This window comes from Typopeltis vanoorti, chromosome 24 (assembly GCF_054136105.1).
Source record: "Typopeltis vanoorti isolate ZY-2024b chromosome 24, IOZ_Tvanoo_1.0, whole genome shotgun sequence".
NCBI classification, from domain to species: Eukaryota; Metazoa; Arthropoda; class Arachnida; order Uropygi; family Thelyphonidae; genus Typopeltis; species Typopeltis vanoorti.
In genome coordinates, this window is record NC_143572.1 from 66777266 (window position 1) to 66799859 (window position 22594).

At 36.3% G+C, this 22594-nt stretch overlaps 1 protein-coding gene across 1 annotated transcript in view; it reads right to left on the reverse strand.

Moving 5' to 3' along the window:
* The window catches only part of LOC150093363 (transmembrane protein 256 homolog), a 28094-nt gene extending 18458 nt beyond the window's left edge, over positions 1-9636 (reverse strand). Inside the window, exon 1 of the mRNA XM_090413925.1 lies at positions 9347-9636. Coding sequence (XP_090270051.1) covers positions 9347-9587 — 241 coding nt within the window. The 5' untranslated portion in view covers positions 9588-9636. The remainder of the gene's footprint in view (positions 1-9346) is intronic.
* Positions 9637-22594: the final 12958 nt, after the last annotated feature.

Sequence of the window (22594 nt, forward strand, 5' to 3'; positions counted from 1 at the left end):
AATGAGAAGTCACATGTATAAGAGAAAGAGGATAGGTGAAAGAATGGAACCATGAGGCACTGCTGGTTGGTGACAAAGCACAAAACCCATGACATGCAGTGAATGACCAGAGAGAAAGCTGGCTATCCAGTTACAGAGGGTGGCAGGTAGACCAAAGGAAGGCAGTTTGCAAAGCAGGCCTTGATGCCTGACATGATCGAAAGCAATAGAAATGTTAAGGGTGACAGTGCTTATTCAAAACTTTCCACAGCACATGTCCAGTGGTGAGTAATGTAGGTTAAGATATCAGTAGTGGATCTGAATTGGTGGAATCTGCACTGGTGGTCAGTGATTCATTGGTGAGCTTCTAGGTAGTGAAGAAGTTGACCACTGATAAGTTTCTCCATTTTCTAGAGAGGATTGAGGTGATGGCAACTGGTCGGTAGTTGAATGGTACACTTTTGTTTCCCTTTTTTTGTAATGAGTTGGATATATGTTAGTTTCCATTAGATGGGATAGGTGCCAGTTGAGACAGAGGACAGATAGCTCAGGAGCACAATGTTTAAGTACAATAGCAGAGATGCCATCAGGACCTTGTAGTGTTCAGGTTGTATAATATTCTTATGTCTTTCTGCTGAAAGGCCATTGGAGGCATATAGTGCTCGGTTGCTGGTATGGAAGGAAGTGATTTGTCTTTGTTGTCTATTCAGGAGTTAGAGGAAAAGAGAAATGCTAAGAGGTCAGCTTTTCTTTGAATGGTATAACAATGATGCCATCTGGACAGGTGAGAGGTGGGAGTGCAGGTGAGAAGTTGCATCCAAAGGACCAGAAGACACAGCCACTGTATGGACAAGAGATGAGTTTTCTGCTATTGGCCTTTATGAAGTTGGATTTGGATTTGCTGATAGTTAATTTACATTTATTGCATTCTTCCACATAGGCTAAGTATGAAGCTTGAGTTCTTGAAGCATGCCACCTGTGGTAAGCTGAGTTTTTTCGACTACTTTCATATATCTTCTGTTGAAAAAGGGCTTGGAAATTGGATGAAAATTTTGGAGAGAATGAGGGTTGAATGCCATCATGTCACTCTGGATGATTTCTGTGACTAGCTCAGTGCAGGTGTCTGGGTCAGAAGACCAGAAGCAATAGTCGTGCCATGGGAAAGAACAGGTAGTTCAGGATATCATCCCACTTTGTACTTTTATAGTGCCAGAGGACACAACATTGGATGTGGTCAGAGGAGGGGCATTCCATGAGACTGGAAACTTGCAGAAGAGTGTGGTCTGAGTTACCAAGAGGAGAGGTAACCTTTACAGCATGTCTGGAAGGAGAACTAGTTAAAAAAGATCAAGGATATTGGGAAAACGGAAGGGATTATATGGAATTCGGGTAGGTAGCTGCACAAAAAAATTCGAGCTAGATCATTGCTTGCAGCAAAAATTCCCACATCATGTACAGCTTGATCAGTATTGTTGGAGAAGGGGAGCCAGTTTGAGTTGTGGACATTCAGGTCATCTAGGATGATGACTTCACTGTTTGCATAGCTGGACTGTAGATGGTCGCATTTCATGGAGAGGAAGGTAAAGAGATCTTTGTGGTTTTCAGAATTTGTAGACTAGTAAATGCAGCAGATGAATTCTACTAAGTGGGGCACAGAAACCTTCAGTCAGAGGAGGTCAAAAGCAAGGGATTCTAAATTTATCATTCTCTGATAGGCAATGTCAGTACAAAATTAATAATGGAAAAAAACTCACGTACAAAGATTATTTAATAGTATAATTTTCGCCTGTGTGTCACAGGCATCTTCAGTACATGTTAAGCTCAAATTAAACAATAACTGACAAAAAGCGCCACCTAATAGCTGGTGTAAGATAACTAAAAAGATCAATAAATTTCCTTAAAAAAAAAAAAAATCAATACAATAAAAAGTTAGGAAAGATTAGCTGATTTGTAAAGTACTATCTCCCATAAAGGGGATAGACGTAAGCCGTTGGATCTGGATGATTAAGATGTGAAGGACAAGCTTCCACATCTTAATCATCCAGGTGTCTACCAGATTCCGTGCTCTTGTGGATTATCTTATTTCGGACAAAGGAAGATCTGCCTCTTCGGCTAGAAGAACACCAATCTTATATTAAATACTTTAAACCTGAAAAGTCTGGACTTGCAGAACATGCCATCTTCACTAGACATAGAGTTCACTGGAGAAAGACAAGAGTTCTTCACAAAAGTCAGTTCCTCATGGAACGCCTTTATAAGAAACATGTGAAACTCTACTTTATTCTCCAAACTTAAACAGATCCGACAGCTTATGTCTATCTCCTTTATGGGAGATAGTACTTTACAAATCAGCTAATCTTTCCTAACTTTTTATTGTATTGATTTTTTTTTTTTTTAAGGAAATTTATTGACCTTTTTAGTTATCTTACACCAGCTACTTAGGTGGTGCTTTTTGTCAGTTATTGTTTAATTTGAGCTTAACATGTACTGAAGATGTCTGTGACACACAGGCGAAAATTATACTATTAAATAATCTTTGTACGTGAGTTTTTTCCATTATTAATTTTGTATCGATATGTCTACTCACGGTATACCTCTTTTAAAACTTAGGCAATGTCAGAATGTGAAAAGGCACAAGTGCCACCTTTTGGATGAAATGAATCATTAAGAGTATAATTTGGGCATTGAGAGAGAACTGTGGTTGATGCAGCTGCAATTTGGGTTTCTGTAAAAAGAGGTAGTCTAGTTTGGATGTCTGTAAGTGATGATGATGAATGTCATTTATGCTGGAATTTATGCCATGAATGTTTGAAAAGTGGATGCGAAAATTATTTTTATTTTGAAGGAATCCTTGTAAGTTTGAAATATTGTGTTTGGTTTGATTTGTTAAGCTGAACAGGTTATTGAGAGAGATTTATTTTGTTCATGAATTCAAGCCCATATACTATCTGGTGGCTGGCCTGTGTTACCACCATTTTCACTGCTCTAACCATAAAATGGAGGAGGGTCTTTGTCTCTAAGTATGTTAGGCATGCCCTTGAAGAGTCTCACTCACACTGAATGGAGGTGGAAGGGATGGAAGCCAGAACCCCTGCTCTTGAGGCCAAACAGAGCATTCGACCTTCAGGCCCCCAGTAAGCAGGGTGGTGGTGTTACAATGGGCAATGAAGGTCATCTACCACCTAGTGATCTATTTGTCCTTTCTTCTAACTAGAAGATATCCTTTTAAAGCAGGAATGCTTGCTGCAAGGACCAGAGTCCCTTTTGTGAAATAGATCACACCACAGGAAAGTGGGGCTGACTTGACAAGAAGCAGCTATATATTTCACATTTCTGCCATTAGTGTGTAATAATAATTTATTATTTTCTAGGAGAAAACTTGCAGGAAGTTAGTAATAAAGCAAACTTATGTCATGTAGTATCAGTATAGTATCCTGTACACTCCTTCAGGGTATATATCAAGAATTTAATTATGACAGTTGGTGGCATTCTTATTCATTCCTTCTCTCATCTTTGCCAAATCTTCCTGAAGAGTCACATCAGCACTATTAAGAATAACCCTTCCCAACTTAACGCCATCTACAAACTATAAAGGTTTAATCTTTATCCAAGTGTAAGCAAACAAAGTTTGTACTTGAAATATTATCAGGACAGGGTAACTCGTATATAGAAGCTAATGACTTTACATCGCTTGCCTTAGTATCCCATAATGCAAAGCACATATCCTTACAGGTATGTATAATGCTATGCATTATGGGAAGGGACATTATCCAGACCAGTTTCAACCTTTATCAAGGTCTCATCAGTGGGAGTCAGACCCAGAGGTGATACTAAAGTTGAAGTAATGCAGAAGTCATATTTTCATATAATGCAAAGCACATGCATTATGGGAAGGGACATTATCCAGACCAATTTCAACCTTTATCAAGGTCTCATCAGTGGAGTCAGACCCAGAAGTGATACTAAAGTTGAAGTAATGCAGAAGTCATATTTTCATATACGACTTGACAAAAGGTGTCACACCTTATTATTAAAATACTATGGATTAGAGATAGTGGTTGGAAGTTTTTCCACTTGGTTATACTATAAATTAAAGACACCAAGAAATTATATACTTGCTTTAACCCTATATCCAAGTGTAAGCAAACAAAGATTGCACTTGAAATATAATCAGGACAGGGCAACTCGTATATGAAAATATGACTTTGCATTACTTCAACCTTATTATCACCTATGGGTCTGGCTCCCACTGATGAAACCTCAATAAAGGTCAAAACTGGTCTGGGTAATAACCATTCCCATAATGCATAGCATTATACATATCCATAGGGATATGTCCTTTGCATTATTGGATACTAAGGTAAGTGATGTGAAGTCATTAGCTTCTATATACGAGTTGCCCTGTCCTGATTATATTTCAGGTGCAAACTCTATTTGCTTACACTTGGATATAGGATTAAACCAAGTATATAATTTCTTGGTATCTTTAATTTATAGTATAACCAAGTGGAAAAACTTCCAACTGACATAAAGGTTGAACAGAAAAGGTCTCAGTATTAAACCCTGTTGCACCCCTTCTTCTCCATGATGCTGTTCAGCAATACACTCTATACTATCTACAGGGCAACCAATTTCCAGTTCAATCCAATTTGTTAACCTGATATCTAAACTTTTGAGTTGCAACTAATATATCAACATTTGTTGCATCCTGTCAAATGCCTTTGCAAAATCGCAAAAAATGCCAATATATGCCTTTCTCATCATCTTGTTACTTTTTATAAAAGGCAAATCCATTCTCTTAAAATAATACTACCCTCATCCACCCAATTCTGTAAATAAGCTTTTGCTAATTTCTTCAAAATCTTACACAGAAGAAATACAAAACTCTGGTCTAGTTTGATGACTCAATTCTAGCACTACCTTGATGGAATGGTACTAACTTACTCTCCTTCACTACTTAGGGATGTAGGGATGTACTTTTCCAGAACTGACAATATCATTTGAACAGCCAAGTCAATAGTATTTCTTAAAACACTTGGTAAAATGTCATCTAGTTCTGGTGCTTTACTGCAACTAGAGTACTAAGTACTTGATATACAAGGATCATTTCAAAAGTTCTGCATATTGTACTCCTGATCTTAAGTCAAACATTATTTAACAAAATACAATTACAGGCAACCAACATAATCACCATTCTGCCTTATCACTGATGGGCAACATTTAGGTAACAGTGACTACATCAGCAGCAGTGCATTTCCAACAAAGTGGTCTCTGGTGAATTTCACAATGCTTTTCAGATAATAATAACATCACATCTCACCATGGGAGGATTTTGAAGTTTTATTTGTCAGTGTCAGGTCTATGGAATGTCAGATACAAGGAGACACTGGGAGAATGAAACTTACAGAGCCTTGTGAATAGAAGAACAGAGAATATGATTGAGAAATAAGTTGGTGTGGGATTATATTAGATTAATGTGGAGGAGATTTTTGATAGAGTAGAAGGAGCCAAGGGTAGAACAGGAGGCTATCTAGTAAAAAGAGGGTGTGAGCAGGGGAGCGAGAAATAAGTTCCTTGCATGTAGAGTGGAATGCATTGCCTGAGAGCATGGTGAGTGTAGAAACTGTAAATGGGTTTAGGGTACATTTGGTGATCTTTTTTGCATGAGAGAGTAGAGATCTACTGCAATGAATCCTTTGACTCCACGTGGATTAGATGTTAATAATTTCGAGCAACAAGAACTCTAAAATCAGAAAAAAAAAGCACGACATTTTTATTCAGTCTGGTTTGCAAGAAACATGAAAGTAGAAACTATGATATTATTCCCATTGGCCATTCATAGATACTCTCATATATACTCTTTATGTACTTCTAAACTATCAACCCTCTCCATCCTTCTAGAGATAAAATTCTCTTTACAATGAATACCTAGTACTCATATATAGTATTACTAAAGTACTCATTAAACTCATTAAAAAGCTCAACTACCATCTGATGATTATTAACTACTGTCTCCAACAAGGTCATTTGTTTACAATCATTTCTAGTCCAACTGACTGCATAATGAAAGAACTCCATAGAATATTTCTTGGATCACAGCATAAGTTTCCTCTCACATTCCAATCTGGCCTTCCTTATTATACTAGTTACTTTTCTAGTTTGGGTCTTATGTTCCTTATGTAAATGCTCTCCATTTACATGAGGAACATACATGAGAAAACATCAATCTGTCTTCTCTCTCTCTCTTTCTATAACCTCTTTTCACCTACGGTTCTTGTTTAATTTCCATACTTACTCACCTCGCTTTGCTTTATTTTTTTTTACAGCTGAGGTATGGAATTTACCTTTGTCACTAACAAATATTTCTTAATTACCACCCATGCACTGTTGTCCTCTCTCTCTCTTCAAGGTCTTCCATCCATGCAAATGCTCAAGCTAGTGTCTAAGACTATCATAATCACCTACTCATTACTGGGCAGATACATTAATTCCATTTCTTTTTCCTACTTGTCCTTTCTTCCTTCTAATCTGTTGCTGTATCCCCCCCATAATTGAGTCCTTCATAATAATTATTCATCTGTGCTCATTGAGCTAATTTCCTGGCCTATAGCAGCAACTATATATTTTATTCTTTGGCTTCTAACACCTACCTGATAGCTTCAAACATGACACTTCCCTCAACCCTGCCTTCAAGATAAACATCCACTCTTGATGATTGCAACTTCTTTTTTCATCAGCAATATCTTCTTCTACCATTAAAATGCAACAGTCCTTACATTCTATCCCTATAAAAATATCCTTTTCAGACAAAGAAGTCTTACTAATGTCTATTTTCAGCTAAGTTGAGCTATCCCATGGTAACATCTCCTTACCGGATGCTTCTGGAATATACATAAACTGAATTGTTCGCTTAGGCCCACAAGGTACATGTGTATCTTCATATTCAGCATTGTTTTTTCTAGCATCTTTTTTCATTACCATTCTACTCTCATCAAAGGTGATGAGAGTACAATGCTTAGCTGCAACTATCAAAATAAGAAATAAACTTTTTTGCTATTTAGGCACTGTTCTTAGTGAAGATGGCAAACTAAATATAGAAATAAATATCAGAATAAGTAAGGCTAGTATAGTGGAAGTCATTTGAATAAATTTATGTGGAACAAGAGAAATCACCCAAAACTCAATCTGCAAGGCAGAGTAATAAACAAAAATGCTATTAGTGGGCAGCAGAGTATAATGTGTGGTGGATAGTTTGTAGACAGTGTTTGTAGTTAATTATAGTTAGCAGTTAGTGTTTGTAGATAGTGTTGTAGATTACATAGAATAGATAGTATGTAGCATGGTGTCGAATGCTTCTCACAATAGGTTCTTGAACTCCATGAAGGTGCTACACAATAATAATAATGATGATGATGATTCAGACATCTATATTAAAATTAATCTTTCATTTATATCAAAGTTGGTTTTACAAAAAAAACTAATCAAAGACTAGAGTCCACAGATATAAGAGTCCTGAAGAAAAAACTAAAGTAGCAATTAAATATATTCGGTAGTGATATTAACATATTTAACTTTATGACTATTGCTTATTAAATGAAAGGTGGCCTCTGCAGCATAACTAAAGAGACATCTACTTTTTGACTGAAAAAGAAACAAGCTTGATTCTCATCAGGAATCTTTGTGCAGACTTTTTCTGTCAAAGGCGAATTAGCTAATTTCATATGGTGGTAGCAAGGTTTTTTCTCCTGAAAACTGTTATTTCAACCTGTACCCTGCCAAATCAGTCAAGAGGATACACTCAACTTACAGACAAAAAAAAATACTATTGGTGCATGGCAGATGTTGTAGCATATACATGGAGAATTAAGTAGTGATAATGGTAGGTTGTGTGGAGTGAACTCCCACAAAACATTCAGACATTTCTTGTCACTTTGGATATATTGATTAAGACATTCCATGTTAGATATATTCAGTTAAGCATTTCACGTTATTTGTGCATATTCTGTAGAAGTTTCATGTGATTATATTTAATATACTTAATTAAGCGTTTAATGTCATTTGAAGTATTTTCAGTTCTTCCTTTCATGTTATTTGCGATACATTCAGTTAGCCATTGCATTTCCTTTGACGTACTCAGATAGGATATTTAGGATGTCATTTAGGATATATTTAATTACAAATTTATGTCATTTGGGATATATTCACTTAGATGTTTCCTCTCACTTATACATTCAGTTAGGTGTTCATGTCATTTGGGATTATATCCTCTTAGATGTTTCATGTTACATAAAATGTGTTCAGTGACAGCAAAGGTTGGTCGAATGGTAGAGCCTCTGCTACTAATGGCTCACGCAAGTTAAGCAAATTTGAGCGCAGTTAGTAGTTGGAAGGGATTCAATCGTTTGACGCTGTTGGCACACTCTCCCTCGATGAGTCTTTGGACTCCCTGGAGGTGTCGCATAATAATAATAATAATAAAATTCTTTGACTCCTTGGTAGTGTCATATAATAATCATATGAGATTACATTCACTAGACTTGATTAATAATTTATTAATTATCGATTAATAATTAATAAATTCTGAGCAAGCAATTAAAATCACTGGCGTTCATAAGTTACTTATGGATGCCAGCGAAGTTATTTGTGCTGGTGCAGTGAAGAACACATTCGTGGTCCAATTTTAACAATGCTAAAACTTGTTTGTAATTTTTGTCCAAGCGTTAAATGGGAAATATCATCAAAATCATTTCATCTTTTTAAATTGTTTTATACAATACAATGAACAAATAGGCATAAACTAATAAATGATGTTCACTTGTGAATGCTTAAAATCAGGAGAAACAAATAACTTATATACTAAACTTATCCAGCCCAGCACTGAGTACACGTTTGTTGAATATTTGGTATCAATACAGAATAAATCCTTCACCTGAAAATTTCGAAATGTTCATATCAGGAAAATTATTTACTTGTGCAATATTACAGAACCTCAAAAACTTCGCACTCTTCAGTAGTTATGGAAATATATTTTGAAAACTGCACTCTTTCTACTCTAATGGACAGCTGAATTTTAAAAACTACTAAAGGGGATCCAGTTTTTGTGGATTGCTCTGTTATATGCCAAAGGAAAAAACTGTCGCGATATTAGTTGGCTTCCATAAAGCTAACTGATTTGGTCATGGCAACATATTAATTTAAAGAATAAACGTGATTATTATTGCTCATAATGAAAATAACACTAAATAAGCAGAACGTGGGTCTCATAAAGATATATTATCACTATATGATAATTTTTAATTACGCATGAAACGTCCCAAAACACATGTGCTGATAAAAGTCTTTAATACTCCTTAATAATTTAAATTACCATGTGCGCCATAAGCCCCCATTGCAACCGCTGTAGCACCATATATTCCAGCAATCTTAACAAAAGCAGTACCAATAAGACTCATTTTTTGCAACGGGATTGTTTCACGTAAAGTGCTTGGTTTAGTAACAGAATTTGATATTTTTCCTTTTCCTATACTTGGGCTTTTCTTCGATAGGTACCAAATATTGTCTTGTAAAGTTTTCCATGCACCCACTACAATATTTTGTAATTGTTCCATCACTACAGAAGCAAATGCCACATACTCCACTGATTTCACCTTAATTTCTTGGTTAGACGTAATTGCATCATTCCAGCAACGATTCGTTGCATCGAAACTGCTAAAAATATAAAATACTGGAAAGTTTAGAAATTAAAAAAAAAAAATAAAATAAAAAAAAAAAAAAATATATATATATATATATATATATATATATATATATATCAGCGACATGTAAAAATTATACAGATAATTTTCAACTCATAATATGCTTTGAAAATTATTATCCATTTCTCTATTTTCCAATCTCTCTCGTATTACAAGATTATTAGGTTATTATTATTATTATTCCTGATACCTCCAAGGAGTCCGAAGACTCATTAGGTTGTGCAACAGAAACTGAAAACAAACCAGTTTTCAGTTTTCGTTACAAGCGACAGAATGCAAGTGGGATAGCAAGATAATTTCTATTGATCTGAAAGCAAATCATAGCTGGAGGGAAAAAATGAAAGAAATATATATTTCACTTTCTCAGAAAGAAATTATTATATATATTCCAGTGTTTATCCACTGGGCTCCTTATGTGAAGCAAACTTTTGGCATAGGTAATTTGATAAAAACAAGAAAATATAATTGAAGTCTGATTATTTGATAGATAAGTCTGATTATTTGAACAGCAAAGAAATGGAGCTAGCTGAGGAATTAGATAAGTAGTAGATCGACATAATATGGGTGACTGAAACAAAAAAGACAAAACATGGTGAGATCTTTCTGAGCAATAGATACAACATGTTATTTTCAGGCAATGACAATCAAGGAAAATAAGGATTACCTATAGCATTCAACACTGAATACGAGGCTAATCTTCTTGAATGGGAGGCAGTCTCAAGTGGAGTGATGTGGACAAATATCAGAATGAGGAATTGGACAATGAGACTCATTTGTGCCTATGGTCCCACAGAAGGTTCTACTAAGATAGAAATGGAGGAATTTTTTGAGGCTTTAGATAAAGCAAATGACACAATAAAAAAAGGAAAAGTTCGTCCTTGTTGGGGATCTAAATAGCAGAGTAGGAAATGATTGTCAGACATACAAAAATATTTTCGGAAAATTTCGAGAAAAGAGCAAAGCTAATAATAATGGCAAATATCTGTTGAATTTCTGCTCAGGAACTGGAATTGAAACAATGTAGCAGGAATTGTAACCATGATTTAACATGGCGTTAGTAATAACCATGTTCCAAGATAAAAAATGTGCACAAATTCACATGGAGAGAACAGGCAAGTAATAACAAAAATCTCATTTATTGTGTTATTGTTGATAGTGATGTTTTCTCTCTGGTGCAGGATATCAGAGTGTACAGAGGATTTGAAATTGGAAGTGATCACTATTTAGTCGTGAGCAGGATAAAATTGAATTTCATATTGAAAAGAATAACATGTAAGAAAGTTTTAAAGTGAACAAAAGTTGAGCATCTCTCAGATCTGAATTGTCGACTAAAATTCACAAAGATTATTGAAGAAAAAATGAAAGAGTTTGAGAACATGAACCAAACCTTGGAGATTCAGCGCCAAGCCTCGAAGAAAACCCTAATCGATTCAACCGAGAGGCATGTGGTGAGGTTGTCTGCAAGGATAGAAAAATCAAAACTCCATGGTGGACACAGGAAGTTAAAGAGGCAGTGAAAGAAAAGAAGACAGCATATGAAAAATTCCTGGCATATAAGTCAGCTTGTGCTCTTAGAGAATACAGAGACAAATGTAAGAAAGCTAAACACTGTGTAAAACCAGCTAAACAAAAGTCATGGGAAGACTTTGGAAAGAACATAGAAAATAAATATCAAGAAGGCAGCGAAATATTTTGGAGGTTGTTGAAGAAGCTTAGAAATGGGGAAAGAGTACTGTAAAAGGAGTTAGAGATGATAAAGGTGACACAAAAATGGGAGAAAAAGATATCCTCGAAGTATGCAGTAATTACTTCTAGAAATTGCTAAATGAAACAAACAGTGATAGCTCAGTGGTAAAAAAACACTCAACAGGCATACAGTCAGGAATATATATCTATACTTGAAATAGAAAAAAAACATCAAAAGCTTGAAATGTGAATAGGCGGAAGGATGATGTTCGACCAGAAATGCTCACATATGGTAGTATAAAATTCTTACAGTGGCAGCACTGCATAATTTAGAAGGCCTGGACAGAATAACGTTTTCCCAATGATTGGAGTGGAGCTCTCATAGTTCCCATATACAAAAAGGGAAATAAAATTGAATGTGAGAATTACAGAGGTGTTTCCCTACTGAGTGTTCCTGGTAAAATTTATGCTAGAATACTTGAGAAACGGTTGAAAAGAATTGTGGAAGAAAAGCTTGGTGAAGAACCACTTGGATTCAGGCCAAATAGAAGCTGTCAGGATCAGATCTTCACTTTACAACAAATATTTGAGAAATCATGGGAATAAAACAATGATCTGTATTTAAGTTTGGCCGAACTGGAAAAGGCATGTGAAAGGTGCCAAGAGAGAAGCTATTAAAAACGCTGCAGTTATATGGTGTTAATGGGACATTATATCAAGCTACAGTTATATGGTGATAATGGGACTTTATTTGAGTTGGAAGTCAGCGGTTAGAATTGAAGGAAGTACAGGAAGGTGGTTTAATGTTAAATCTGGTGTGAGACAATGATGTACACTATCCCCTCTGTCATTCATTATCTATATGGATCACATATTGGTAAACATGATATCCAAATTGGAGATGTTAGCTTTTTGATGATGTCAGCTCTTTGATCTATGCGAGCGATGTTATACTTCTAAATAAATCCGCTACAAGTCTGCAAAATTCCCTGATTAAATTGAATAACTGTTGTAATAGATATGGTATGAAGGTCATCAATAAAAAGACAAAGACAATGAAAATAGGTAGAATAATCGTTGAAAATGTCAACTGTGTTGTGAATCGAGAAGAACCTGTGGGACAAGAAAAACACTCCAGCTTTTTAGGCACGATTTTTAGTGAAGATGGTAAATTAAATATGGAAATAGACAACAGAATCAACAAAGCTGGTATGGTAGGAAGTCAATTGAATTAATTCATATGGAATAAGAGAGAAATTAATCAGAACACTAAATTAGCTGTATACGACACAGTGTTCAAACCAATTTTAACTTATGGATCTGAGAGCTGGATTAGAAATAAAACACTTGACCAAAGACTAGAGACCGCAGATATGACAGTTCTGAGAAAGGCTAGAGGCGTGAAAACATGGCATCAGTGGCAATATCATATTAAAAACAAGGGTGTTAGGAAAGAACTTGAAATTGTCAGCGTCCAATACTGTGTTAGTAGAGCTAATTTCAGGTGGTATGGTCACTTAAACAGAATGGGCGACGAAAGATTAACAAAACAAGTGTTCTCTGCCAGGGCGGCAGGAAACAAATAACATGTATAAGTTATTTGTTTCTCCCGATTTTCATAATACAGAGGAAGACCAAGTTATAGGTGGATTGATACCGTACAAAGCGCCTTAGCCGATGAAAATATAAGATCTGCTAAAGTCGGAATCTTGACAAGTAACAGACTGATTTGGAGGAAAATTGTAGATAGGACGTTAGTAATGATGAAAATTTTTCATGTAGTACTATCTTCTGCTATACACACCTTGAGCGTACATGGCAGGAATTTGATGAAGATGATGATGATGAAGTCTGATTATTTTATATTCGGGAGCCTCCGTAGCTCAGTCGCTATAGAAGAAGCGATTTGGTTAGAAAGACCTGGGTGCGATTCCAGTCAGTGACGTGATGAAACTTTATCTGGTCTCTTTCGACTAAATGTGAGTTAGCCGGTCTCATACGATCGTAGAAGGTTTGTTCACCAGAAATTCGGGTTTTTCGTCCCTCAGAATAGCAAACGGCCCCGTGAACACATACGGATTACAGTAACGAATACTTATGGCAATATGTGGAAGATATAGGGTCCTCACCATATGTCGTTACGCCCGTAGTTAACAATGAGTTACATCATCGTAGTCAACCTCCTAGATAGAAAGATATGACATAAATGGGAATTGGAAGTATTTATTCAAAGGAAGCAAATTTTTGAGATGAAGTACCATCACCACTGGACTTCTTATGTGAAACAAACTTTTGTCATGGGTAATGGGATAACGACAAGAAAACGTAATTTAAGCAGATAAGTTTGATTATTTGAGATGTTGAAACAGAATTGCGGCTATCGTGCTGCTCAATCACTATCTAGTTTTCTAGTAAACAAATCTTCATAACAGACGAGTAGCATACAAGGGTGCATCATCCAAGTGAAGTTATTGCATTAACCCATGTGACAGACACTAAATATAGGAATAGAGGTGGATGAATTGGAGGTTCTTAGGATATTGCAGAATCTCAATGTAAATACAGCTGTGGTATATCAGCTAAGGTTTTGCGAGAATGTGCATGGAAACTTGTTGAAAGTTTTTTCTACTTGGTTATACTATAAATTAAAGATACCAAGAAATTATATATACTTGGTTTAATCCTTTATTCAAGTGTAAGCAATCAGAGTTTTTGCGTGAAGTATCTTCAGAACTGGGTCAACTCGTGGTGTAGGTGGATCAATTGCCTTATTATCCCATAATGCAAGGCACATTTCCTTGCAGACATGTATAACACTATGCATTATGGGAAGGGTGACTACCCAGACAGGTTTCGACCTCATTGAGGTTTCATCAGTGGGAGCCAGACCCAGAGGTGATACCAAGGTTGTGGTAAAGCATAAGTCGTATTTTTATATACGAGTTGCAAAAAGTTGCATAATAATAAGGTGTCACACCTTATTGTTGTAATAAGCTGCATTTGAGATAGTTAGTGGTTGAAAGTTTTTCCACTTGGTTATACTATAAATTAAAGATACCAAGAAATTATATACTTGATTTAATCCTTTTTCCAAGTGTAAGCAAACAAAGTTTGCGCCTGGAGTATCTTCAGGACTGGGGCAACTCATGGTGAAGATGACTTCACATCACTTGCCTTAGTATCCCATGATGCAAAGCATATCTCCTTGCGGACATGTATAATGCTATGCTTTATGGGAAGGGTCACTACGCAGACCGGTTTCGACCTTTATTGAGGTGTCATCAGTGGGAGTCAGATCCAGAGGTGATATTAAGATTGAAGTAAAAGGATTAAAAGGTAATAAAAGGATTAAACCAAGTATATAATTTCTTGTTATCTTTAATTTATGTGCAAGGGAACTGGTAATGCCTTTGACTCGGCTCTTCAATTTAAGTCTCAGCTCTGGTAAAGTTCCAAGGGAATGAAAAGTGGGCAAAATAATTCCTTTGCATGAGGGAGGTTCTAAGACTTCAATAGCAAGTTACAGACCATTAAGTATTAAGTAATGTGGTGGTAAAAAGTGATAGAATAATTGGTAAAAAAGAGAATTCAAGAAAAGTTACATAAACATATGATACTATATGAGGGTCAACATGGCTTTGTAAAGGGTTGGTCATGCCTTAGTAATTTAGTAACTTTTTATAATAGAGTAACAGCTGAGTTGGATAAAGGAAGTGGCTACACAACGATTGTGCAGGATTTTGCAACGGCATTTGACAGAATACCACATAAATAAATCACATTCCGTATGATGATACAGCATTCCCCAAGATATTATCCGGGCTCCAGATATATTCATATCTGTTCATAGGCTGAGGAATCAGACCTATGGCTGGGTCAATATTCCTAACTGTAATCCGTGCATGTCCTTGGGCCGGTTAGCAGGTCTTGGGCGTCGACAGCAGGGTTTCTCCACCAGTTTATCGACGCCCAAGACCTGCTAACTTGGCTATGGCTGAGGAAGATCCTTGAGCTCCTCACGTCGTTGACGGGAATCGAACCTAGGAGACTCCTTCCCTAGGCATATGGTTGCGAAGCGCAAAGCCACTAGGCTGACCGCGCGGAAAAAATACCACATGGAACACTGTTTTACAAATTAGAACATATGGGGATGGATATAAGACTGGTTAAGTTAATAAGAAGGTGGATGCCAGAGAGATAAAAATTCGTATACGGAGGGTCAGAATCGACGCGAATCAGGTGATTAGTGGTGTGACACAAGTTTAAGTCGGAAACATTGCTGTTTAAAATTTGTACGCAAATGATATGAGAAATAACTTGAAAGAAAGTATTCAGTTGTTTGCTGATCCTGAGAAATTAAGAATTTCATCATGATCAGAAATACCATAAAGGTGACGTGGAGAGCTTGCATGACGATTTAAATCGGCTTGCATGACGATTTCTATGGAGAAAAGTTAATTAGTGTCAGTTTAATACCGAGAAATGTAAAGTTAAGCCTTTTGGGATAAATAGATAACAGTGGAGTAGGATAAAGGGAATCCTTACTGAGTGATACTGCTTGACTTTGCAAAGGCTTTTGACAGGATTCCACATGAACCTCTGTTACATAAATTAGAGCAAATGGGTATGGATCCGAAGACGGTGATTTGGATTAAAGGATGGCTGATGGACAGATATCAAAGATTGGTTTACGGAGGGGCTGAGCCCAGGAAAAGCCAAGTGACTACTGGTATACCTCAGGGCTCAGTGCTTGGTCCTCTATTGTTTAATTTGTACATCAGTGATATTGGTAATACCTTCAATGGAAATATCCACTTGTTTGCTGATGATGTAAAATTAGGAAGAGCGATAATCAATTCAAATGATGTAAATATTTTACAGGATGACTTAAATAGGCTGACGGTATGGACTGAGGTAAATGACTGTCAGTTCAACATGGTTATGTATAAGGTGATACACTTTGGGAGGATGACATCGCATGCCGTTTACTATATTAATGGAACTGAACTGCAGGAAGTTGATGAGACAAGAGACTTGGGAGCTATTGTGGACAGAGAACTTAAGTTTAAAGGGCATATTGCAAAGATTGACAAAACATCACATCAAATTACATGGTTGTTGAGGAACACACTAACAAGCATGGATAGGGAAGTTATTGTTCCACTCTATAAGGCATTAATAAGGCCGCATTTGGACTATTGTGCACAGATCTGGTCGCCAGGATTTCTTGGTGATGCGGAAGTGGTGGAGAGGATTCAGAGGCAGGTTACAAAGATTGTTGCAGGTCTGTGGGATGTTCCCTGTGAGGATATAGTGATGATCTGTGGGCTCCAAAAATTAGCTGATAGACGTAGGAGAGGCGATATGATAGAGGTATTTAAATTGTTAAAGGGATTTTACAGGATTGATACTGATGATATTTTTAAGACCAGTGCAGGATGTGAGAGAACGAGGAGCCATCCCTGGAGATTGTGTAAGAGTGTGGTTAAGAAGGGTGTTAGGACTAGATATTTTACTTGGAGGGTTGTGAATGGGTAAAATGCTTTGCCGGAGGTGGTTGTGAATGCTTCAACTGTGAATGAAATTAAGGAGAGGTATGACAGGTATTGTGTAAATAATGGTTAGTGTGTCAATGTCGGGTCTCTGGCGATGAGTCTTTTGACTCCATGGAGACACCGTTAAAATAATAATAATAATAATAATAGATTACAACCCGTGTATCATACTGATTGCACTGCTCTCCATGAAGTAGACGAAGCTAGAGAATTAGAGATGCTGATAGACAGAGAGTTAAAGTTTAGAGTACATATTGCTAAGGTTGCTAAGTAGCCCATAAGATTACTTGGCTATTGAAGAACACATTAATAAGTAGAGATAAGGAGTTGTTATTCCTTTTAAGGCCTTGATACATCCACATGTATACTACTATGCTCAAGTCTGGTCCTTGATGATCGGGAAGCAGTGAAGATCATCAAGATTTGAGTGGCAGTGGTTAAATTAAGGCGGGGCCCTCCTGGGATGGGCCCCGGAACTTTTTTATGCACCTGGCCTAGGCCCGGAACATTTTCCTGTTTTGTGAATTTTCTCCCTTTACGGTAATTATGCCTCATATTGCACAATTACTGTAAAGCAATTTTGTTTTGCAATATGGCATCATATCGCAAAACAAATGAAACACAAAATTGCCGACAGTATTATAAACCATAGAACAAAAATGTTTACTATTCTGGATGAAAGTACATCCATATCTAACCAGACTGTTCTGGTAAGATATGGATGTACTTTATAATATTGCACCCTGTGCAATATTATAAAGTATTATTGTATAATATTGTATAAAGTATAATATTATAAAGCATTTATTGCACCCTGTATATTATATAGGGTGCATCAAATGGCTGTGATGTTACAACACAATTCTTTGATTTAATTCAATTAGAAGCACAAAAGCAATGGAGACAATAAGAACTCACTAATGAAGTGTCTTGAAAAGCACGGTCTGAAAAAGAAGTCTTGAAGGAATTCTAATTGGATTATGCACGGATGGGTCCTCAGTTATTCTAGGGAAACGAGTAGGTTTGACAACATCGATGAAAGAAGATTTTTCCAACAATTTTAACATGCCACTGTATAAATCATGGCTCAGAACTTACTGTGCACGATTCAATGAAAGATGTTACGACAACAAATCATTTTATGGTGTTTCTTGATAAGGTATATTCAACTTTTAGTATGTCTCCAAAGAACTTGCATGAACTAAGTAAATGTGCAGAACAGTTGTTTTGCAGTCTCACCAAAGTGGGAAAGATGTTGTCAATTCGTTGTGTTGTATCAATGTTTGGCACAACACAAAATTGCACAGTTTCTTTACACATGCAGCTCATGTTGGGTAATTTCAAGCCGCGTACTTCATAACAATTTAGGAATAATGATTGATGCGTTATCTGAGCTTTCTAGCCTCTCAGAATCTTTGCAAAAAACAAACAGACAGTGACGTTATCTAGAGCAAACCAACTCCTGCACAGTACAATAGAAGTATTTAAAGGTCACAAACAGAGTGGCGGTATTAACTGGAGGAAATTTCAGAAATCTATAGAAGGATCAATTCAAAGGAGTTACCTTGAAAGTATTTGGGGGTAGGAACAACACAATGGAAATAAATCAAGGATAATTTTATGAGAGTATAATCACAAATTTGACAAGTCGGTTCATGACAGATAAGGACACAATGTACTCAGAAATAATTAAAGGTTTTACCTGAGTATTGGTCAGATGATATTGGCGTCGACTATGGTGAACAAGAATTGAAAAATCTGTGTGATTTGTTTTCTCTGTGTTATCGTGAGGTCATTCAATCTTATCGGGATTTTAAGCACAGTGGAAGTAAGCATGCGTCAGACGCCATGAAGAAACTTCTGAGAGTGTTGAAACAATACCAATGAGCAATGTAGAGTAGGAGCAGGGGTTCATCATTATGAACAATATTGTGACACCAACAAAAAATGCGTTAATGGTTGAAAACGTCTCATCTTTGTTGACAATAAATAGTTCTGGTCCACCAACTTCCCAGTGGGATCCTCGTCCATATATTAAACGCTGGATGTCCTAAGAAAGAAACAGTGCCCTTGCTTATTGTAAAAAGAGACGATGCGGAGACCTGTTAACTATGCGTAAGCCGCGATATTGTTGTGCATTTTCCTGCACATTTTAATAGTTATATTTCAAATTTAATTTACTGATATGAGTAAACGCATATGTTTGTCTAACTTTATCTTTAAAAGATATAGTATTATTTTACATTTTACAGCATATTCATTCAAATATCAATAAGCAATACTTGTTCAATGTTTTTACACTAAGGAATTTGAGTTATTTATTTCATGATTATTGTATTTCCTTTTTTTGCCTGTATTTACAGTACGTAACAAGCCGTACAGGCCTACCATTTTTTCTTCTCTCATATAACCTAATGTTATCTCAAATTGAATTATCTTATCTTAAATTGAATTATTTTTTAATATGTTAGAAGTATTATATTAATTTCGAATTTTTCATTTGCATCTGTATCTGTATTTGAATTTGTATTTATTTTTTCTGGTGATGTGGAAGAGAATGCCTGGTGGCTTTAACTCCACCAGAATTAATAAATAAAATTCAAAAAATGTTGCAACAATCTAGCAAAAGCCTCACGTTTATGATCTTTACTTTAAAGACACTGGAGCTTATTCGTTTAGAATTTAACCACTGGTGAGTCGTCTGTTGAATATTCCCTATTTGTTCCCGATTGAAGGTATGTGGAATTCAAAAGTTGCTTGATTGGAGAAAAAGAGGGGTATGACAGAAACATTAAAGTTGCTTAAAGGGTTTTTATAGGATATATGCAGGGGAAATGTTTCAAGCACTTGGCTTGAGGGAACAGAACAAAGGGTCATTCCTGCAAGTTGAATAAAGGTGAGGTTAATAAGGGTGTGAGGACTAGATTTTTGGATAGGAGGCTTTTGAATGAGTGGAATGGGTTGCCAGAATCAGTTGTGAGTGCTATATCAGTTAATGGGTTCAAGGAGAGATAGGAAGGAGAGGTAGAGCGTGTGTACCTCAATGGAAGTGGTGCACTTAGCACTATACTGCATGAAGAGAGACCATCGTTATATCTATTCTAGTCACTAACTAGAGAAACTTAAAAGCCTTTTTTTTCGAACCCCGCTTGGCGGAGTGGTTAGCATATCCATTCTCCAACCAAAATTCTACTGGTTTTCTAATCCTACCGTGGGCATGGATGTTTGTGATTCTAGGTTCCCTCCCTCCCTCGGTGAGTCTTTCGACCTCTTACAGGTGTTACGTTATTTTTTACACTTTATTATGTCTTGCATACATATAATAATTACATTATAAAATGATAGAAATTACAAAATTTAAAATTATAAAAATGACATATATTTTTTAATTTTTTTAAAAAAATTCAATGATTTTTTATTATTAAAATTATGATTATCTAATATGCATTTCCAAAATATTGTTCCGTTTTTTTCTTTTTTGAGGTTGACACTGGTTAGTTGACCAGTGTCAACTGTCAAGCAACCAGTTGACAGTTGACAACTGTTGTTTGTCATCCTCAGATAAGCTTATCTGAGGATGACAGTGGTTAGTTGTTTTTTATTGATTTGATTGCTATGTTGGAAATAGGCTGATGTTTGAGAGGTCAAATGAATGATCTGAAAGGTCTGTTCAAAGTGAAATTACCGATATATTCTGATATTCTGGTATGATTACATCTGTCTGATGGTTCACATTCATTTTTGTTGTGGTCTTCTTTTTGTATTAATTAGGAATGATTGGCAACCTTTCTATGTCTTTTGAACTTTTGATTTGTAAACATGCTTTGAAGTTTATGACTTCCTCAAGAATATCTTGGTATCCCTGATCCATAAAGATTGATATATTTTTTTTCTGTGTTTGCTTTCCTTGCTTAGTACAACAAATTTTAGTTGAATGATGTTAAATATTCCGATAGGAAGATTGATGTATTGTCTTGCAATTCGTTCAAGTACTTGGCAACTAGTTTTTTCCCCTGTCTGCTGGCTTTTATGACATTGTCTCTTGTGGACCTGCTTGTAAGACGAACTATGACTGATGCCGGTCGTGACAAGCCTTGTTTTTTGCTCTTCCAGGGAATCCGATGTACGGTCTGAATGTCGTTATGGTGTAGGAGAATGTCAACCGCGTGGGCTAATTTTTAAAACTACGTCTCTGAGGTTTTCTGTAGGTGCAGTTTCAGGAAGACCATTTATGACAAGATCTTCTTTATATTGTTGCTGATTTAAACGTTCGTATTGTAGTTTTAGGGAATTAAGTTCTTGATGGAGTTCGGATGTCTCTTACATCAAATTATGTTGTTTGTCAATTAGTACATTAACATAATTTTATTGTCTTTAATCATTTGGAAGACTTTTTTCCACTGCTAAATTATTATGTTTCAGAAAATCCTCATATTCGCTAAATTTTTTGTAATTTGTTCGTTCTGTTTATCAAAGAGTTCTTGTTCAAGATCTACAAAGCTGGCTTTTATAGTCTCTAGACCGTTTCTCGTTAGTATATTTAAGGAGTTCAAATTATAGGACTCACTCGTATTTTTCTGTCTCTTCATTTTGTCATCTGATTTGCCTCAGGTATAAGAGGTAGCTGCGTTTCTTTGTGCTTCTTGCAGAGTGCAGAATATGAGCAAATTTAGCAATTTGCTTATATTTTATAACAATGTTACAGCTGCGTTGGATAAAGGGAATGGATATTATTATTATTATTATTATTATTATTATTATTATTATTATTATTATTATATGACACCACCAGGGAGTCAAAAGACTCATCGAGGGAGAGTGTGCCAACAGCATCGAACATTTCACCCCTTCCAACTATTAACCACGCTCAAATTTGCTTAACTATTTGTACGAGTCATTAGTAGCAGAGACTCTACCAATCGACCAACCTTTGCTGGCAAAATACTATGATAATGTTGGATTTTTCAAAAGAATTTCATAAGATACCAATAAAAGGCTATTACATAAATTGGAGAATATGGAATTGGAATATAAACTCGGCTTGGATGAGGGGATGGACGAAAGACAGATATCAAAAAGCGCTATATAGCAGGTGGAAATCTTCCAGATATAAAGTGACCAGTAGTGTAGCTCATGGGCCACAGCCATTATCATTCAATCCGTACATGAATGCCATCAGGCAGGGTCTAGCACTGGATGTGCAATTGTTTGCCGATGATGCGAAATAGTCAGGGCAATCAGGGATGCTACTGATATTCAGCACTTCCAAAATGATTTGAATAGGCTGATTCAGACCGGTTGGGTCTCCTCCTAATGTCCGTGCAGTTAGCCTAGTGGGCTAACCGTGCAGTTAGCCCACTAGGCTAACTGCTCGGAAGTATTATAATATTAGTAAGTGTAAAGTTATGCACTTTGGCGTGTATTAGATTTCCAGCAGGTTAGTATATTATCAGGGCTATGCAACAAGAAACTGAAGATGCAAGGGATCTTGGTGTATTGGTGGACAGGAAGGTGAAGTTCAGAGGTCACATAGCAATAGTTGCAAATACAAATCGGACGATAATTGCAATGTTAATGCGAACGTTAACATCTAAAAATACAGCAGTCAATATGCCTCTT